Source organism: Alosa alosa, chromosome 9, assembly GCF_017589495.1.
Source record: "Alosa alosa isolate M-15738 ecotype Scorff River chromosome 9, AALO_Geno_1.1, whole genome shotgun sequence".
In the NCBI taxonomy this organism is placed as follows: domain Eukaryota; kingdom Metazoa; phylum Chordata; class Actinopteri; order Clupeiformes; family Clupeidae; genus Alosa; species Alosa alosa.
The window spans coordinates 19,497,741-19,518,236 of record NC_063197.1 but is presented as its reverse complement, the minus strand read 5'-3'; the positions used below and the strand labels follow the sequence as shown (position 1 = coordinate 19,518,236).

At 44.6% G+C, this 20,496-nt stretch overlaps 1 protein-coding gene across 13 annotated transcripts in view; it reads right to left on the bottom strand.

Annotated features, from left to right (window-relative positions):
- Window positions 1-1,750: 1,750 nt before the first annotated feature.
- nhsa (Nance-Horan syndrome a (congenital cataracts and dental anomalies)) overlaps window positions 1,751-20,496 on the bottom strand; it is an 85,484-nt gene continuing 66,738 nt past the window's right edge. For 2 of the 13 annotated variants that reach the window (XM_048252356.1, XM_048252365.1), the window contains exons 2-13: window positions 17,820-17,972; window positions 17,281-17,304; window positions 16,593-16,729; window positions 16,208-16,252; window positions 15,677-15,727; window positions 15,024-15,083; window positions 11,533-11,728; window positions 10,411-10,458; window positions 8,891-9,022; window positions 5,656-8,598; window positions 5,108-5,231; window positions 1,751-5,014 (exon numbers count right to left, since the gene is read on the bottom strand). In XM_048252356.1, the coding sequence (XP_048108313.1) occupies window positions 4,393-5,014; window positions 5,108-5,231; window positions 5,656-8,598; window positions 8,891-9,022; window positions 10,411-10,458; window positions 11,533-11,728; window positions 15,024-15,083; window positions 15,677-15,727; window positions 16,208-16,252; window positions 16,593-16,729; window positions 17,281-17,304; window positions 17,820-17,972 (4,535 nt within the window). In that variant the 3' untranslated portion in view covers window positions 1,751-4,392. Of the gene's footprint in view, window positions 5,015-5,107; window positions 5,232-5,655; window positions 8,599-8,890; window positions 9,023-10,410; window positions 10,459-11,532; window positions 13,218-15,023; window positions 15,084-15,676; window positions 15,728-16,207; window positions 16,253-16,592; window positions 16,730-17,280; window positions 17,305-17,819; window positions 17,973-20,496 lie in introns of those variants that run through there. The other 11 variants (XM_048252357.1, XM_048252366.1, XM_048252364.1 and 8 more) reach the window with 9 other exon arrangements.

The following is a 20,496-nucleotide window of genomic DNA, read 5'->3' as shown; positions in this document are numbered from 1 at the left end:
CAGACATGATTTGGATTTGAATGTGTGATGTTTCCATTACATTTGAAATATGGAAATAAAAGCTATCAAAATATAATACGCACTGCAATTTATTTGAACACAACTGTAATTCAAATAATAGAGGGCCAAGAGGGGAGCCTTCAGGGACTCTATGTGAAATAGAATACATGACACTTAAATGCATAAGTGACAAAAGCAACATAATATTCATGATTCAGTGTGAGATAAACCAACCCAACTCTGTAGACTCTCAGTCATGTCAAAAGCAGCACTGAGATCCAATAAAAACTGTGTAGAGATTAATGTGACAATATTAATCATATCTGCTGATTCAAAACTAGCTTGAAAAAGGTGTTTGGTGCTGGGTCAGGAGAGCAACTTGAAGATGTCAGGAGTGATATTATATTACTTTATTTAGGTTAGCTTTGTTTAGATCAAATGCTAAGAATTCAGCTAGTATTTGCATTTCTGTGAGGCAGGACATTAACCAAGGTCTAGGACACATTATTTATATTTTCTCTGTAATTGTATTACTTAAAATGTCACAAACTCATTTATCAGATGAGAAGAGGTCAGATGGGATATGAGGGATATATCTTAGATTGATAAATTAGCACAGACTGGTTGGTTTTCAAAGCAGTCACATTTATTGGCTCCTTCTATGCACATTTACTAAGCAGCCAGTCATGCTGGCAAATCATTGTTCAGAGATTTACAATGGGATTTTCACAATGTTTACTAAAAAATAAATACAAGACTTAAAGAGTTGCACAGCTCAAAAATATACAAAGGCTTGGAAGTAATGTAAACTTTGAAAACATTTTACAAAAGAAACACCTTTGCAACAATTTAGAAAGGTATTGTATTTACAAATCTGTACAAAAATACAAAACTGATGCTAATCTACTTGATTGAAGCTTACAGCCTGAAGGAGTTGCATCTAGTACCGAAACAGTTTTGTAACTCTCTTTTAAGCAGGCAATTTATTTGTTTATGATATTTTATTTGATCAAGTAACCTTAAAACATCTTTGCTTACACCTGTAGACAACTTAGACCCTTTGGTAAAAGTATGTGCTACTTGTGTCTCTTCCCTTGGAGCATGCTTAGTTCAGCTGTAAAGAAAATTCAAACAGTTTAAAATGGAAATCCTATATAAATAACTTTAGGTACAGCAAGAGACAAAATGAATACTTCACAAACTTCACTATATCAGTGCAAATGTCTAAGTTATACTTTAAATTCTTGGAATGATGGTAAAGAGAATTGTTGCCCTCTGTGTACCCTGTAAAAGGTAGATTTCGAAACATTTTTAACCTTTACAAAAGAGCTCATAAGCCATCTCAATGTAAACCAACAGTAGACCATCTCTCTCTTTGGGGAGTAGTAATATAGCAGATATGTGGTCAAAGGAGGCAGCCGCTATTGTTTTCCCTTTGTCGGTTTAGCTCATTTAAGGCCAGAATGACATTAACAGTTAAAAGCTTTGACACTGCCATGTTAGCTTCGTGTCATGCAACAATGCAAGTAGAGAGGTATAGCTACAAAGATATTGTAAAGTAGTTTCACTCAGAGTGAAACCGTACTCTGTGTCTGTACCAGTGTTTCCTTAGCAAACAGAATCAATGGGATGGCAATTTGTTTTGTGTATGTGAAATGGGGGACCAGAAAATATTTTTTGCAAATTAAATGATTTTCAATGTTTGGCTAACACACACTATAGCTTATCGGTAATATGTCGTATACCCCTAAGCGTTAGGAGGTTTTCATTGGTTAATCGTAAACCTCATTTATGTTCTAAGTAACCAGTGTCTACAGTTGATTAAACATGATTCAAAGCTTGATGTGTCTGTTCAGCTCTTTTTTTGTTCAAAAATAAGAATAAGAATTTATTTAGAGTAAAACAATAATAAAATCTTTGCTGAAATGTATTGCGCTCCGTATTCTAAGCCATTATAGAGAATAGATACGCACCAATTACAGGACAATTATTTCAATTTCCAATTTTGAACCAAAGTTCCTTTCTTTCTTGATTCTAGTCTTTTAGTACCAAAAATAAATATATGTAAATGTAGTCATTTGCTGCATCAGAATGATAAAAATAATGGTTAGATTCCAAAACCTCAAGGTTTGGATATGAAACAAAAATATAGGGGTGTGGCATATGTTTAAGAAAATCTATGTATTTACACATTTTTGTCACAATTTAAAAACCTCAAAAACAAGAGACATGGAAAGTCTCTCACATGGAACACCACAATGAGACACTCACTCTTTCAAACATGACTTTGCACTCTGATTTGATCCTGGCAAAATAGGCTCAAGACTGTTCCATTTTCCTTAAAACAGCAATTAGCTGCACAAAGAACATCCTCTCATGAGCCATCCTCCAAATCAAAAACCATCCCTCTTGCTCCAACTCTACACTTTCCACTGCCCTCTCAACATTGCATACATACACCCATGATCACGTATACTACAGAACGCCTTTCGGCCACATCATCTAGCCATTCCATCTTGGCCTGTGTAAGGCCCAAGCTCTCTGACCCCTGCCTCTCGGCCACAGCTCAATCCATGTTCCCTTTGCCTTGTCGCCACCTCTGAAGTTTCCACCCGAACTAGCCATAAGAGATTTGATTAAGATTGTCAAGTAAGTTTGCTTAGATATGGCAAAAAACACTACCATACAGTTTGAAGAAAATGGATACAGTATACATCTACTCAACATACTGACGAGACAATTTCAAATGATGTTGACAATGTTAATTCACAAAATTTGAGTTTTTATGTATATATAGGTATATTTATATATTTTCCCATTTGCAAACTTTCTCTTATTTTGCTTTTTTTTTCAAATGCATGCGTATAATGAGAAGACAAGGGGGGTATTATGTAACGAAACACACTTCACCACATGCTGGTCAAAGTGTTCTGCTACCCAGCAATCTACTGGTTTCACAGGGCTTGTTTTTCCTATTCTAAATTGCACAGTGTTAATCCTGCTGTGTGTCTGTGTGAATGTGATGACTAAATTATTCACCTTTGAGTGAACAGCATAAAATCTCAAATCAACAGTATACATAATTGCAGAGGTATTCACAGAATACATTGGGTAACCATATTGTTTTAGAGTTTCCACAAAGCTATGATGGTGGTCATTTTTCAAGTGATCAACTGTTACTGTCACTACAACAGTCTATTTTTTTCTGAGTAGGTGGAAAAAAATGTGGAAAATACCATGAGCACAGTCAATGTGTTTCCTCTTGTGATTTGAAGATTTAGAAATACCAAACATTTAATTAAAATAGAAGAGCTGCGCTTTAAATAGCATGCCTCTTGCACTGAGGTTTATGTGACAGATCCCAGTATATTGAGTTCACATAATAACTACTGTAACACCTAAGGCAGGCATAGCTGGGTGTAATCACCATGTGCCACTGACAAAGAATTCACTGCCATTTTGAGCTTGTGTCATTAAAAACATATATGTATATAGCCTCTTTATATATATATGTATATAGATATAGATATTTATATCTCTACCTTTAAAATGTGGCATTAATTTCATATAAAACTCTATGAAGTGGTATTCTTGAGGAACTGAGAGAAGTGCAAAGGTGCCGTAGGTGACAAAGCACCTACCCTGCCAAGCTTCCAGCTGAAGGTTTTTCAGACCCGCCGTAAAAAGGCTGAACAGTCTTAAACACGTGTCATATCAGCCCAATCAATCCTAAGACCCACTATACAAAAGGCCACCATTAGATTGTCCCAAGTGTCACTTTGCAGTGACAAATTAGCATGTAGGAATTGATCATTCCCTTCTTGTAAAATTTTCTGGACCACTTGCTTTTCACAGTCATGTCCTATGCAGTACATTATGTTTGAATTTTTCATTTCATTTCACAATGCAATTTGTGTTTTCTGTGAAAAGTTACAAAGAAGGACTGCTTGGACATTTGTGGAATGATGCCCCTGTGCCCTTGTATAGTATTCTGTCATAGTTCATCATCACTCTAAATTTGATAACCAGCTTTTGAAAGTCATTTCATGATGTAGTTCTCAAGGACTGCAGCATTTAAAAAATATTAATAATTAAAAATCATATTGGATTACTACAACATCACTAGAATAGGCTTTGTTTTTTTCCCCTAAAACCGGTTCACTTGTTGTGTGGTACAAAAAGGGTACAAACAAAGTTTTTTTTTCTGTCCTTATTTTCTTCTCACAATTTTCAGTGACACACGCATCAAATTATCTTCGAACAATGCAACTGTCAGAGCATTAGCTCCGTCTGAAGGCTTTTCTCGTTTTTTTGTCTCCTGTCATGCCTTCTTTTAAAAAATGTTTTTTTGTGTTAGTAGCCTTTACAGTGTTAAAGCGGAAGGTGCATACTCTAAGAGGAGCGGTCGTCGTGTGGACTCCCGTCGGAGTTCTCCGTCTCCCCCTCTGAGATTGCCTGCATGGGTGCCGTGTACAGCCGGCTGCGGGTACTGTACCGGCTGCTGTTTGCAGCAGGTGGTATTCTAGAGCGCCCCTGCCGTGAAGAGGCAGTGACAGGAAAGGCTTTCGGGGAAAAGCCCTCTGTGTTGGCTTTGGGGAAAGGGCTGGACAGCTGCTCGGATGTGCCTGGCGGGGACTGCTGATGCTGGGGAGAGCCGGGCTCGCTTAGCTGCTTGCCCCCCTCGGCGAACGAATCACCGGGAGACTTTGGCGCGATCGGGCTCTTCAGAATCTCTGTGGCCGACATGCGGTAGCTGGAATCGGACCGACTGCCTTTCTTCAGCAGCAGCAGCTTGAACTCCTCGTTGGAGGTGCTGGACTTTTTCGCGCTTCTGTATATCTGTCCTGGAGTTCTCTGAAGAGGACCCGTTGGTGTGGTAGGCGTGGTTGGTGTAACGGGCGTAGTTGGAGAGGTCATAGTGTTGTTGGGTGGAGTGGTGGCTGATGCACCACCCAACCTGTTCCGCCCTCCTAGGTCTCCAGAGTCCTTTCTCCCAAGCACTTTCCTTTTGGACCTAAACAAGATCAAATGTACAACTACATTAGTTCTATTGGCTTCACAGATGATACATAACAAGCTGACAATACTGCTGCAACAGACCACTAACCTGTGAATCATTGCAAAGAGATCCTCAGTTGTACGGCTCCGATTCGGTGACAGGAAGACACTGTCCTCGTCCGATCTACTGTCATCATTTAATGGAGATACTGCGGGATCGCTGGGTGTGGACTCTGAAAGGAAATGAACAACTGTTTCAATAATATGCACCTTGACACAAACACAAACACCTGAACACCAGATACCTGAAAATACTGAAAACTCACAATAACAGTGAATGTATTTCATTTATCAAAAGATGAAAAAAGTATAGTATAAAAGAGTACATTCTAAAACGGATAGTTCTTTGATTATGATTGGCTGAAATATATTTTCTGAAATTTTGCCAGATATATGTAGTTGCCGTTTTAGAAAAGCAATATACCACTGATTTTAGAACAGCTAAAGGGGGTTTTAGGCACTCCGCATGCACGGATAACGCCCCTTAGCTGTTCTAAAATCAGTTCTACGGGCTTACGTTCTACGTTCTACGTTCTACGTTCACAGGGCTTTTTGCTAAATGATAATACTGTTGGAAAGAGTAAAACACCAAAATACCCTTGCTGAAGTAGTCCTCGTCTGGAGTGGAGCCATCCTCCCTGCTGTCCTGCGAGGCACTTCTGGTAGGAACACCTGATGTTTCATATTCCTCCTCTTGGTTACCAGCATCGCTGATTGAGTAAGCTTGCGATGTTTCTGATTGAGTTATTATATCAGGCACTTGGTCAAGACTTTCAGACCTCTTGGCTATTCCGTGCTGGGTCGGTGGAGACCCCGTCTTAGGCAGACACAACAACGTCGAGCTTTCCTCTTTTAGTTCCAATTTCAGTGCTTCATTCTGTTCCACGTCCATACTGCTCCCGGGGAAGAGAGGCTTTACGACCCTCAAGCCTTGCTTCTCTTCCTCAGAATCAGCAGTGCCCTCAGAGATCCCCTGACCTTCGGTCCCGCTCTCCAAGCGGTCATCTTCAGGCCCCGCTTGGTCTGGCTGGCCTCGGAAGGCTGTCATATTCCACAGGGGCATTGGTGCAAGCCTGTCGTGCCTGAATCTCACACCACTGTTACTTGCTACATCTTTTGCCACGGCTCTGTTGCCTGGAGTAAACAGTGATCCACAGTGCTCCTGAGCGTGGGGTTCCTGGGGTCTGTAAGGTGGAGGTTTCCGCGATTCTAAAGGCTTGGTGTTTGCCGGGGTGGTGCTGATGGTCACAGTGGGACACTTGGGCCGTGTGGCGGTGGCGAGCCTCTCGTAACTTCCTTCGCCGGACCTCCCGACAGACCGCAGCTGGACTGAACGAAGCACCGTGGGAGTGATGGCCATGGATGCGGCGCCGACAATAGCTTCGGCAGCAGAGGCTCTGGCCTCTGCTTTGGCTGCTGCAGCAGCTGCCGCCTTCTGCTTGTTCTGATGGAGGATGTGCATCTGGCTCCGGTGGGCTGAAGGCTTGTTAACGTTGTGAAGAGCACTTAGGTCAAGGTGAGTTGGAGGTATGACTGGCAGCTCTAGGTCCCTCTTGGATGATTGGTGCTGTTGTTGTTGTTGTAGTTGTAAGGAAGAGAGAGAGGACTTTCTCTCGGGAACTTTTGGCTTCCTCTTGCCACTGCTCGGGGATAAGGGACTTGGGAAGAAAGCAGAGGGGAAGGTGGATGTCGGGGTTTCTGATTGGCTGGAATACCCACTGGAGGGTGAGGCGAGGCCAATCAGCTTCTCTGGCGAGGGAAGCTTGAACTCATTCTCCACTGAAGGCAGTGAGGGCGTGGTGGCTCGTGACCCCGACTGCGACGTCTGCGATTCAGAACTCTCTTGGGACTTGATGCACTCGATGACCGTTGTACCTGTAGCAGTGCTGGAGTTCGACAACGACCTGTAGGGATCGTTCGACTTCAGGTCGTTGAGGAGCCAGAGATCCGCATACTCAGACTGCACGGCCCCTTCATCCTTGAAAGAGTGCGTCTCACCAGAAACGAACAACGTCACATCAGTCATCTCGCTGGTGCTCTCCACCCCCCAAGCTTCAAGCGTCTCCTCACTCTCAGGCGGTCCTGAGGAGCTGGCTAAGTCCAGCTGCAGCTTCCTCTCCCTGGAAGACATTGGCAGGGTCTGCCCACAGGTTATCTTTGGTTCGCTCTTGTTGTGAGGGCCTCCACCTCCAGCACCACTGATTTTCCTCAGGGACGTGCTGCGTTGGGGCGGAGCAGGCTTCGCCTTTGGTTTTCTCAGGGATAGACAGTGTCTCCCGAGGGTCATGTGACTTCTGTACTCCGCCTGACGCTGCTCTTGAGCTGCATAGTTATACGTGAAGCTTTTGCTACCTTTAAGACCACAGTCAAAGTGCATGGAGGTATAGTAGCCTTCGGTGTCCACCGAGTAGTGGGAGACGGTGTCAGCCTTATCAGACGGTGGCTTGTCCGTGAGGCTTTCAAAGGTGGCTATGCTGGCGAAGCTCGGGCACTCCAAGCTGCTCTCTTCTTCCCGTGAGTGTTCAGGGCTGAAGTCCTGATGGTAGGACGTGCTGTGCCGGTGGTGCGGGTAGCCCCACTCTCCCTCACTGGCCGTGCTGACCCCTGCGTCGTCCAGCATGTCCGTGGCTGTTGAGGTGAAAGAGCCCGTCCTGTGGCCCCTGAGGCCCTGCAGCCTGTCCGTCGGGTAAGGGTCTAGGATGAAACCGGCTGTGTCATCATTGGCATGCGAAACTGCATTAAGGGACAACTCCGAGTCACAGTGCGAGGAGCCGGTCAGTGGTGGGGAGGCTGCGGGGGGGATGGTCTCGGACGTCTGTGAGGGGCAGGTGGAGCTGCTGCCGCTCCAGTTACCGCTCGAGGACTGGTGGTCCTCCTTGTGGTCCATCTGACTGGTCAGCACCCCGGCGTTGGACACCGAGTGGATGGGACTGCTGAAGGTGTCCGAGCTGGACGAGATCTCGCAGCTCCCCATGTCCACCTTCCGCGGGAGCCGCGAGCGCCCGCGCTCCAGCCAGCCATGCTCGGGACTCCCCGCGTGCTGCTTGTACTTCAGGCTGCCGAGCTGATGTTCAGGAAGCGCCTGGTCGTCCGTGCTCTCCTCCTCGTCCTTCAGGATGTGCTCCCCGGGAACTGGCAGGAAGTCCTCTGCCTCGAACGGCGAGAGCTCCTCTTCCTCCTCTTCCTCATCGTCCTCTTCACTCTCGTCGTGGTCCTCGTCCACCAGGTGCCTCCCGTCGCGGGGCAGGCTGCGGGAGCGCAGGCGGGCGCCCATGGAGGAGCTGTACATGGTGTCGGAGCTGTCGGGCAGAGAAGAGATGTTGCCTGTGGAGTGGGAGAGCGAGACGGTGGCGCCCTGGCCTCTCTGGGCTCGTATCCGCCTGCGCGAGGGGGCCGTGGCGGCGATGAGGATCTCCTCCGTCTGGCAGCCCGAGTCCTTGGTACTGAGGTGGCTGCTGAGCCTGTCGTCCTCCTGGCAGGCCTCGGGGTTCGCGTGCACAATCACCGTCCGCTCCCTCGCAACAGGAGACTCATCCGAGTCTGAAGAAACAAAGGTACATTATGTTAGTCAAAAGCAAATGGAGACTGACGATGTCAAAAGAGAACTAGATATCAAGGATTTCTCAATTCTTTACTGTGCTTTTAAGAAGGACAGTAGTATTGAATAAACACACATTTTCCTAATATTCCCTCCTTTCAGACAGACAGTAACTCTACACTATTCCCTATTGTCACTTTGTGATTCTTCAGATTTTTTAAATAATACTCATCAATGTAGTTGATTAGATTGGGAAAAAAAGGAACCATGCACATGAGTAACGGTCTGCCGTACCTAGGTCCTGCTGTACACGCCTGGGAATTCCGGAGATGGTCTTCCGTCTCCTCAACTTCCTCCTCCGCTGAAGCACCGACTGGGAGTGAACGAGTGAGCAGCGCACACTGGCGTCTCTGTCAAAGCCGACCCCTGCAAAGGGAAGAGCGGGCATGTGAGAGGCTGTTGTGTGTGCCAGTGACTGTGCTCGTGTCCTTTCCTCTTAGCTTTCTCACACTCATGCCTCAGGGAGCTGCTTGGATGCTAATTTCGTCACTTGATCTGTGCCTGCATTAAAACACTTGCTGTCCGCTAGGCTACCACAGAATGGTTTACTTTTTAGTCTTTGTGGCAGCAAGCTACACACGTTCTGGATTTAAAAAAATGAGTGTGCTTATCGGAGCATTTCGAAAGCATGCAATCTCCAGACTAGATCTTGATGGATATTTGTCATTATTGCTCCAAATGTTTAGGCATGCATGTACACTGATTTTATACATCACTACATTTACTGGCTTCAGATCTGTATATTGTTTGTGAATACAGGCATAGGACACATAATCACTTGGATTTGACATCAAAACACACTATGCCTTTGTATTGACAGTACATATAATACCAGACGTACAGAATGTAATGTCATGCAAGTTGATTGGGGCCACACATTTGAAACAAAAGCAAAACAAGTTGGGGTAGGGTATACAGACTAGTCAAATAAATAGCCTGCCATTCCTACTACCACGCCCTAAGCCCACTTTGGCCATTCCCCCTTCTTTTGTCTTTTCACAGTTTCTCCCTCCCAGCACTGATTTGTTGTGCTGTTTACCCTCATCGCGCTTCATGAGTTATCATGTGATCGCTAGTTTGACTTTTCAGCATCACAGCAATTGCCGTACTTTCCCTGCAGCGTGCCGTTTCCGTCTGCCTTTACCCTGACTCCGATTCGGTTGGCCTGGTGATGTCCAGACCACCTCAACTCAATGCAGTGGACAGTAAATGAATTTGGCCAGGCTTTTTTCATCCCCCTAACGCGACTAATTGGCATGCATGGGGCACTGTCTAACCTCCTCTGCATTTCCCAGAACACATAAGCCATCCAAACAGCCAGGAAGGTGATGGTTTATGAACCGTGACTGGTGTGTTTTTTTAACTGATTCCCCTTCGACAATGTCTTGCAATGAGTTACACGTGGGTTTTGCAGTGGATTCACTTCATTTTAATGACAATGAACTCACATAGCTCAGGCCTGCGGTTAGATTCACATGCTAAGCTGGTTGTCTCATTAGCCATGATGATGTTAAGCCATTTGAAAGACTGTGGAAATTCAGCGATGACCTTTGTGAAAATGCCCCATCAAGCACTGAACAAAAAACAATGTGGGCACTATTAAAACACTCTGCCAATGTTCATGTCCTATATGCAAATGACACATGAGGCTAGACTCTCTACAGCAGTATCTGTGGGTGAATTAGAGGGGAGGGGGGGATGTGATGACACTAGTACAGCGACACAGTCAAATGGACACGTAAAACATCGCTCACTGAAGAAGGCTGATATCGCTGGGGGGGAGGAAGAGACGGACACCTCCTCTGAAAACAATACACACAATACACGATTCAACACACTTACACGGAGAGCCTGCTGCAAACTCTCACTTCAGTTCAAATTACAGCACACGGGATGCAGTGCGAGGCTGGTCTCCATGCCGCAGGATTACATGGCATTTATCAAACAAGTTATACTTTATTGTGACACAGTATTTCAGTATATCAGGTACGTTTTTGGCTTAAACACAAAATGATAGATAAATACTAATAGCTATCATCAGATTCATCACTTGACTAATCGAGGACATCCTTCTAAATAATGAATTTGTCCTTCGACAGGGCAAAAGTGTTGAGCAAATATTCTTTACAGACAGCAACTGACTACTATAACATTGAACGTTGTATGAAATCACACTGTATAATTTATCGATCAGTGTCTCTTTACACTTACATGTACTTTGGTCCAGAGATCAAACCAGAAGTGCTTACTATGCAATTGAAACGCAGGATAGACACAAGCGGAGAATGCTCCTGATGGGTTGTGGAACAACACTAATGATTCTAGAGTCAACGGGACAGCCCAGTTTATACAAAGCCATTCATGGGTGTTATCAACCATGGGCCAACACAGCCGTAAAAACATCATAATGCTACAGTTACTTATGAATCACTGACTGTGTGTCAACACATCAAAGTCCTATTTCAACACTAACTACACAACCAGACCTGTGTTTATGTATTCATAGGATCATAAATATCTAAGCTAAGAAATTATTTTTCAATATGCCTAATTAATAATAGCATAGTGTATATACAAGTCCATTTATTCTCAGTCAGCTGGAGTTTTATCCAAAATGACAGAGAAATGGACTGCACTTTATCAGTCATTATCATACCAGACATTCCAGCGAGTGAGAGTCAATGACCCTGGCAATGCAAACACATTACTCCCCCAGCTGAACTGCAGGCGCAAACATTTATTTAAGGAAACTATGAGATACAAATGAACAGCAGGGTCTATTAAGCACCATCACATCCACACTGGCAAGTAGCCTACACACAGCACCGTCAGTTAGTGGCCAGCAGTAAAAGGATGAAAAAGCTTCGGCAATTTACCCGTAACGTTAATGGGCACGACGCACGAGGTGACCACTTGGGAATCGGTTTTCATCCTCTCCTCGGGCGTGGGCAGCGGCAGCGGGTGGGACCAGTTAGTCTGCTTGTCCAGCGTGGAGGGGACGTTAGGGATGGGGCACTTGGGCCGGTGGCCTAGAGCCACCACCTCTGAGTCGGGGTCAGTGGGTGGAGCAGCCTGGAAACACATGAGGACAATGGCGCGGTAAGGTCACAGCAGGGTTAGCTGGCAGGGTTAGATGAGGATACCACCAGAGAGACAGATAAACAAAGAGAGAGACAGAGACAGTAGAGAGAGAGAGGGATGGGATATTAGTGGCCACAAGGTGCGTAATGTCACTAACTGATGTGTGCTGGCTTCGGCAATGTTCTCAGTCTTTCATGTGAGAACGCTAGACTAAAAGCTTTCTCCAAAGGAGATTTCCACTGAAGTTCTCTTCCAGTCTAATACTAGGCTTACTCCATGTTTAGGAAACCGGCCCTGTGTCAGGGTGGATACATATTCTACCACACCTGACATAATGTTTTATTGAAGACAAGCACACATCACAGAATTTGAAACTAATTGGTTACACACAAGGAGCATGTCAAACAGTGAGGTGAGATTAAACACTCTGGGATGTATGAGTGAAACAGATAAAGATGAAGCAGAATTAGTGAAGCCGAGTATTGATCTAGGTTTGCCTGAAAGAAGTCCCACAGCAAGAAAACATTCAAAAGCAGTGCAACTAGAAAGACAAATAACCTTGTAGGGGTACATTTAAATTTAAACACAGCAACAACAGCCCTTTGGTGCACACGGCTTGAAATGGGGAGAGATAACATGCTGAGGATAATCAATGTCAAGCTATGAAAAGATATATGAATTACGTGAAAGTTATTAAATTTAGAGTTTGCATTCTTTGTAATAACAATAAGAAATAGAGGTCTGAAAAAGAACCGCATTGCCATGTATAGCTAAGAGTCTTGTATAATGCTAACTGAATAATTGATAATCATTTTAATTCTGTATATCCAAGAGGTCATTTCTAAAAGGAGGCTCATACAAATCAGTATGACTGGACTGTGTGTCAACCACCTGTTCACACCAGTCTATCATGAACAAAAACGAAAAACTTTAAATAACACTATCTCCATTTTCCTCACAATGAATAGTGTAAAAAAGACTGAAATCAGATACTCTGTGTGTGTGTGTGTGTGTGTGTGTGTGTGTGTGTGTGTGTATGTGTGAGTGAGAGAGAGAACGAGCAAACCCTGTACAGTCTGCTGCTGAGAGCAGTGAGAACATGACCGCAGTTATCAAGGCTTCTCTACCCTAAAAAAACCCTTTAACCTGAGCAAGCAAACCAACCAACCACCCAAACAACAACACAGCAATCTCTGCAGCACAGCGTCCAGTGAGGAGCACAGGCTGAGAGCCACAGCTCCTTCTCCCTCCTGCATCATCCTCTGTCTGTCCCTCTTTTCTCCCCACTCCCTAACATAGTGATCTCCCAGCCAGAATAAACAGTCTGTCCCTACCCTTGCAGCACAGCGCAGCACAACAGGCCTTCTCCCTTTAACATGCAGGTTCAGTGGTGGACATGCCTGTCCTCCATGTCAGATCCCATCCCTCGGAGAGCAGAGCAGAGCAGAGAAGCAGAAACAGCCTTACCTTGCAGAATGTTTACAAAGTCATGTGCGTGCGAGCCGACAAGCTGAGAGCCACCAGTGTATGGCACCACCCCCCCCCCCCATGGTTAAGAGCTGGTCTTATTGAGAGCTGGTCCATCAGCTTTTGTGTGTTCTCCCCCCACTCTCACTCTCTCTCTCTCACTCTTTCTCTCTCTCTCTCTCTGTTTCTTTCTGTCTCTCTCAGTTTGTCTCTCTCACTCCTCCTACAGACTGGTGAGGGCCTCACAATAAACATTGGCCACGAAAGGAAACCGTTTCCAAGGCAACTTTCACCCCACAAATTAAGGGGGGGGGGGGGGAGAAAAAGTTTTACTGGTGCAAAAAGGAAGAACAGAATCAAAGCGAGTGAGTGTACAGCTGATTTGTTTGTCAAACAAAAAAAAGCACTTTGGCTTGAAAAGAGTTGAGAGCGGCCATCAGACAGGGAGAGGGGAGGAAGAGGAGGGGTGTGAGAGAGAGATGCAGGCTGTCAGAGAGATCGAGGAGGGACAGGGAAAGAGCAAGAGGGAGAGAGAGAGAAAGTGAAGGAGAGGAGCGAGGAGAGGGGAGGGAGGGGGGGAGACAGGGGTAGGGAGGAAAGAGAGGAGAGAGAGGGATAGTGAGAAGAGTGAGAGGAGTGAGAAGGGGAGAGAGCGAACCTAGAGTGTGTGTGTGTGTGTGTGTGTGTGTGTGTGTGTGTGTGTGTGTGTGTGTGTGTGTGTGTGTGTGTGGGAGAGAGATAGAGAGAGAAAGAGGGAGGGGGTGCAATGAAAAAGGCAAATGTATTGGTTTGGATCTAGTTTCTGGCCTCCATTCAAAGGCTATTTTCATTAGAAAAGGGAGAGGGGACCTCAGGGGTGAAGTGTAAAAGAATGTCATTCATGAAATCTGGCCAACAGAGAGGGGTGAGAGAGTGTGTGAGAGAAAGAGAGAGAGAGAGAGAAAGAGAGTGATAGAGAAAACGAGAGAGAAAGGTCTCATGGGTAAATGAAGAGCACTACAGCTGCCCTCTCTCCCTGAGTCAGACGCACAGGCAGGGTCTGTGGGAAACCACAGCACACAGGCTTTATGGGTAATTACAGTGTGCTCTCTTACACACACACACACTCTCACACACACACACTTACTCCACTCAGACACCAGCTTCACCCTGGAAACCCTGTCATTATGAGATCCCTGGCAACAGTTGCTCTCTCTCTCTCTTTTCCCTTCTCTCTGTCTCTCTCTCTCTTTCTCTCTCTCTCTCTCTTTCTGACAGAAACACACACACACATTCCACACATACTCTACTTAAAAGCTGACTCCTCTTAAACTTCCCGCTCACGACACACTGAAGGGTAGCAAGACATCAAATGTCTTTTCCAGAGTCTAAAATTACATTGCTACACCCAGCCAAATACTCCAGATTCAAAAGCACAACCCTTCAAGTTACAATGCATTTATGCAAGAAATACTGCATTATCATGATCTAAATTGTGATATTTTGTTCCAACATGCTGAGGAACACACAACACATACAGTGTGTATGCTGTCAAAGTTAACAGGAGAAACCTTCTTATTGTCAGGAGTAGCAAAGTGAAGCAACTCACTTTAATTGACATCCTAACGCTGTTGAGAGGAATACACAGCAGATAGCAAAGTAGAGAAGTAACATTCATTTAATGAGGCTGCTGCATAGAAGTGAGAAAATAAGAAGTGTTAAGGGATTAAAAAGGGGAGGATTGAACATTGAAAGTTAGTTATTAGTACACACAGTAGAAAACGCTGTGAGCAGAGACCGGAGTCGTGGGTGTGGTGGTGGACGTCATGGGGTACAGTACCTTTCTCCAGGGAGAGAAGTGGCAGCACTCAGTGGGGGAGGATGAGCGGGCATTCTCAAACTACAAACACACAGGGGTACAAACACAAGGGCGGCAACAATGAATGGGGATCAGAACTAAACAAACAAGATGGACATACTCCTACTTACTGGGAAATTAAAAATGGAGGGAGGGGGGCAACACAACGAGGAAAAACATGGTGGTCTAGGTATGGATTATCAGGGATTGACGGTGGGGAGGGGAGCTGGAAGATTAATGAACATAATGGAGTCCATCTCTGTGCTTACATGTCTCCATAAAGACATGTCCACTCCTAGAATAAGAATGAATTATAAGTTAGACAAAAAAAGACACAACGTTTGAACCTCTGCCTGGGATGTCTGTCACTGTGGAAGAAATACAATATTTTCCATGTTTTGCTGTGACAGAGAGAGGTAGTTCATTACTTGAGGGTCTATTGAATGTTCAAATGTTTACAAATGAGACACCATGTCTTTAAATGCAGAGGAAGGTAAATGATCCTCCACCTAATTGGGGAAAACAGGACAATGAATCCCACAATGACGGCTGACTTGGTACATGACTCATGAATGATTTGGATAAATGAACCACAGGAGACACATATGACATGGCTGCTATAGCTTAGTGTTTACCTGTCTCTGTGTGGTCTGACTATCAGCTTCCCTAGCTGCTTCCTCTTGCAGCTTTAAACAGGACAGATACAAAACAAAAGGTGTACATTTAGCTAACTGGTCATTTCACAGAAAGAGTGGAGAGAGAGATACAGAGAGAGAGAGATAGAGAGAACACAGGTGACGTGGGTAGCATGCATAATCACAAAGAGAACATGGTTAATGTATTTCCAATCAATGTTGACATGGTGGAAATATATGTGATTTCACGCCTCAACTTAACAACAACTTCAAACTCGACTACCTATGTACATTTAAATGGATATTGTTACTACTGTACATAAAAAAACAAAAGGGCTCCAACCAAAATGACAGAAGGAATAAAGAATACAGAATGTGTTCCATGCTCTATGGATGGACAGCAGTGGCCTATTTGAGACATTGTCCATCTCTGACCGCTGGGCACAATCTACCTCAAGAGATCCGATGGGCTGATTGATGCAGCATGCTAAAACACAGGTTGTGATGACAGCGGTGGAGAAACTCTTTTACCTGTGTCTGAGGTGCCTCTGTGTCTATGTCCCCCCCTGTCCTCTCCTACACAGAACCCATCCACACATAACAGGCATGCTGGTCAAAAACAGCTACTCATAACGCCTTTACTAGCTAAGACAACACACCCATGTGAATGTCTTAAAAATTACATTTAGTACATGCCTTCATTCAAAGTGACTCAAGGTTCAGTGAAATGGCACATTTTCAGTGGTATCTGTGCTTCCAGAGTATCAAGCTAATTAACATCACAGTGCGAGGACCAGTTTTACTAGTTGAGCTTACTTGAGTAGGTGTGAAAACCCAAACAGGCTACTTTTTCTGTGTGTGAAACAAGACAGAGAGACAAGGCAAGGTATTGGTGTAGGTGTAGGTGGAATCTTACCGTTCTCAAGTGCCGTGCTTTCAGCTCGCGCCTCCGGAGTGTGCGGGGTGATGGGTACGTGGGCATGGGAGGTGCCACCGAGATGTTGATGGTCACCCGCCGTTCCCTGTTACTGGCCTGCTGACGCTGGTGCTGGTCTGTTTTGGACATGCCCACACACACAGAGAGAGAGAGAGTCACACACACACACACACACACATACACACACACACACACACACACACAAAATTACTGAATTATAGTCCATGCAAAATTGCCTCTTTACACAAAGAACATCACACGAAGGATGTTGACTGTGTGTAGGCTACATCAACACAAATACCACATCACAAGTCAACACATCATGTGACATTCACAGTAGAGAAACACTGTTAAATAAACACCTCACATCACATGGGGATCCACCCAGCTAATTCTACAGCACAGCACACACACGGACACAAACACACATTTGGCACAAACATATCATTACTGTGTGTGCAGGGCACACAGGGCGACACACACCACAAACACACACTGTCACACATTTGTCTATGGCATGCAGTTACTATGACACAGGGAATCTCCCAGTGAATTTCCCACACAACTGAATTCCCCAGTGCATCTTATTTCAGATACTTTTTTTGTGTATTTTTTTCTGGATGCCACTAGGGGGCAATGTTTATCTATGGAAGACAGAAATGCAGACCTGGCTCATGACTCCATGAGAAGCCTTTGGAATGATGTTAGAAAAACAAACAAACAAACAGACAGACATAAAAACAACATGAGACAACGTGGCCAGGTCATAGATCACATGCTTGTCAATTACATCTCACATTACATAAGGTAACACACACAGACATACAGTTCAAGTGAGGCTGGCTAAACATACACACACACACACACACACATGCTCATACACACACGTGCGCTATTAGTGAGATAACTGTGATATAAAAAGTAATGGGTGTCAACATCAGTCCAGTACCTTGACTGTAAAATCAACACCATGAGAAAGATAGACAGATAGATAGATAGATAGATAGATAGATAGATAGATAGATAGATAGATAGATACTGTGTAGATGGAGAGAAACATACTGTGTAGATAGATAGAGAGAAAGATATGTAAAAAGATAGATAGGTAAAGAGAGAGCGAGAGAGAAAGAGAGTGAGAAAGGGAGAGTGAGAGAGAGATGGAGGTGTTGAAGACTAATGGCTAACTGTGGTAGCTGTGGGCCTGACCTCGTTGCAGCGCCCGCAGGCTCTGCTTGGCGTGGCGGTGGAGCTCCTCCACGCAGGGCGGCCGGGTGGAGGGGTGGAACACATTACGATGCTGGTGCCAGGGGGCCTGGTAGTGGGACGTCAGCTTGCTCTCCACGTCCAGGTTAGACACAGCTGTATGAGAGAAAGAGGGGGGGGAGGTGGACAAGGGACAGGAGGGAGGGAGAGAGAGAGAGAGAGACAGAAAGGAGAGGAGAGATGGACGAGGAGAAAGAGGAAAATAGGGGAAAGGAGGGAAAGGGCCAAGCAGAGAGGAAATGGAGTGAAGAGAGAGAGAGCGAGGGAGGAGAAGATAGACAGAGGACAGTGGGGAGGAAGAGGGAGAGAGAGAAAGGAGAGGAAAGATGGAGGGATAAAGGAGAGAGGGAGGAGAGAACACGTCAGTCAGACTTCAGTGGGAGAGCAGCAGCATCCACTTCCTCATGACACTGTTTGACATGCGCCCTGTCAGCAGGAGCCTCTCTCCCTGTCTGACTCGTCACTCATCTTCACTTCTCTTTTTAATCTCCTCAGCATCTCGTCTCGTCTCAGCGTCTCGTCTCCGTGTTCGTCTCGGCTCTCCTGACCGATTCTACAGCTGAGAGGGAACCGTAACAAAAGGACCTGTCCACATCTGCACTCACTTAAAGGCTCCATCACACAGGCCAGTGTAAAAGGAGAAATTGGTGGCAAAGCCAAACCCCCACATGGGCAGAAGGTATGCCATAGCCAAAAACCCAAGAATCAACCCCAACGTCTTCCCACAGAAGAACTCAGCAGGACGACACACACACACACACACACACACACACACACACACACACACACACACACTCAAACCCACATAAAATAACACCAACAGGATGTGTTATGATACCTGTGTGATTTGGGGAGTGAAGGGTTTACACACTGAAGCATGAATGCATCAGTCACAGTCCTGCCCTGGGCGGAGGGGGTACATTTGTGTGCACGCTGTGGCCATTTTATGGTTGCTGGCTGAACAGAGCCGCTGGTGCGTGAGAAATATATGACCCTGTGGTCCAACTCCATCTCAGGTGCACTGGGTAGAGTAACTCCCAGGCAAGAGGTGGGGTCAGCTTACACATTCAAAGAGACGGTGTTCACGATCAAATGAAGTGCTCAAGATTGTTTTTTTACCATATGCAGTGCTGAACTACGGACTGTTGTTCCTACCTCAAGACTTGCATAATTACCGGTAGTCAATTCAGGTAGAATTTAAAATGGCTTTTTACTTTATAGATCTGAACTTTTCTCTTAGCATTCTATCAATTTAGTACCCATTAGAGTCTCTTTTTGTTTAGCCTTAATTCACTGCATGCATGCATGCTCTGATATAAGCTGACAAGCATGCGTGGGTGTTCCTAGGGAATGCCTGTCATTTCCAAGTGTTTATGTAAAAGTATAAAAAGCCATGTCTGCTGCAGGAAAAATCTGTGTGTGGGCTGGTGCGTCTGTCTCTAAATCCTCTCGCTACTTCTGATGGATATTCTAATGTCCTAATCTTTCGCTGCTAAACTCACTCAGAGCTCCCAGCCAACAGAGGCCAGTGCTAGAATGAGTCACATTTCCTCTGCGGTCACACCCAGACACGCTAGAGCAGCAGTTTCAAAACAGCCGCACCAATGCCAATAGGCTAAGATCGTGAAGGTAATATAAATGTATTTAAGAAGTAACATGGCACTCCTTTTTTTAGTTGGTGGGGCTGTTTGTGTTGTTACAGTTTTTCTCAGCCACTTTGATGCATTTCTCATATCATCATTAATCTCTACACAACAGTAAATACAATCTGTGCTGCACCACAGCACTGCTCAGTGGATTATCTGCAAAAGACTATATCTTGCTCAAAATGCTTAATTTGTGTCTCAAATGCAAACATTTGTGCCAATCAACATGTCATTTCTATCAAAAAAAATGTTCCTGTGTCACTGTGATGAATAAGAGTCAAAATGCTTAGCCATGTTGTCAATATAACTTTTGGCATATCAATTTTAACATTACAAAGTTACACATTACTGTATGTGGGAAACTGTGGGAGATGAGAAACAATTCATATTTACTGTATACTTTTTGTACTGCAGGTCTGTTACCAGACCATGGAATTCATTGTCATACAGGGAAAAAGACTAGAATGTTTACAGCAGTTCCTTCAGAAATGGCATAATTAATTATACTTGACAAATTATATATATGACAACTTGTTCAACACTTTGGCATATAATGACTCAAGCAATGAACTAATGCCTAAATGTTTTGGGGGACTATTCAACAGAGAACGTCTACAGAAAATGTGATAATTCAAAACCCATATAGCAGCTATTACATTTAGATAACTCTTTGCTTTCTTTCATTTTTACTTTCCTGTTCTTTTTCCATCCTTTTATTCTCCCTTCTTTCCTAGTCTCCACTCATCTCACACCTCTTCATTATCATCACACACGCACACACACACACACACACACACACACACTCGTCACCACCTCTTCTCTCAGACACATGAAAGACTATTTTCCTTCTACCGCTTCCAGCTTTAACCCTACGCACCTCTAGAAAGAAAGTGATGAAAGACAAAAATTACACTCAAATAAAAAAGTAACTGTCATCCAACACCTTACAACAACACAGCAGAGATGCAGTTGGC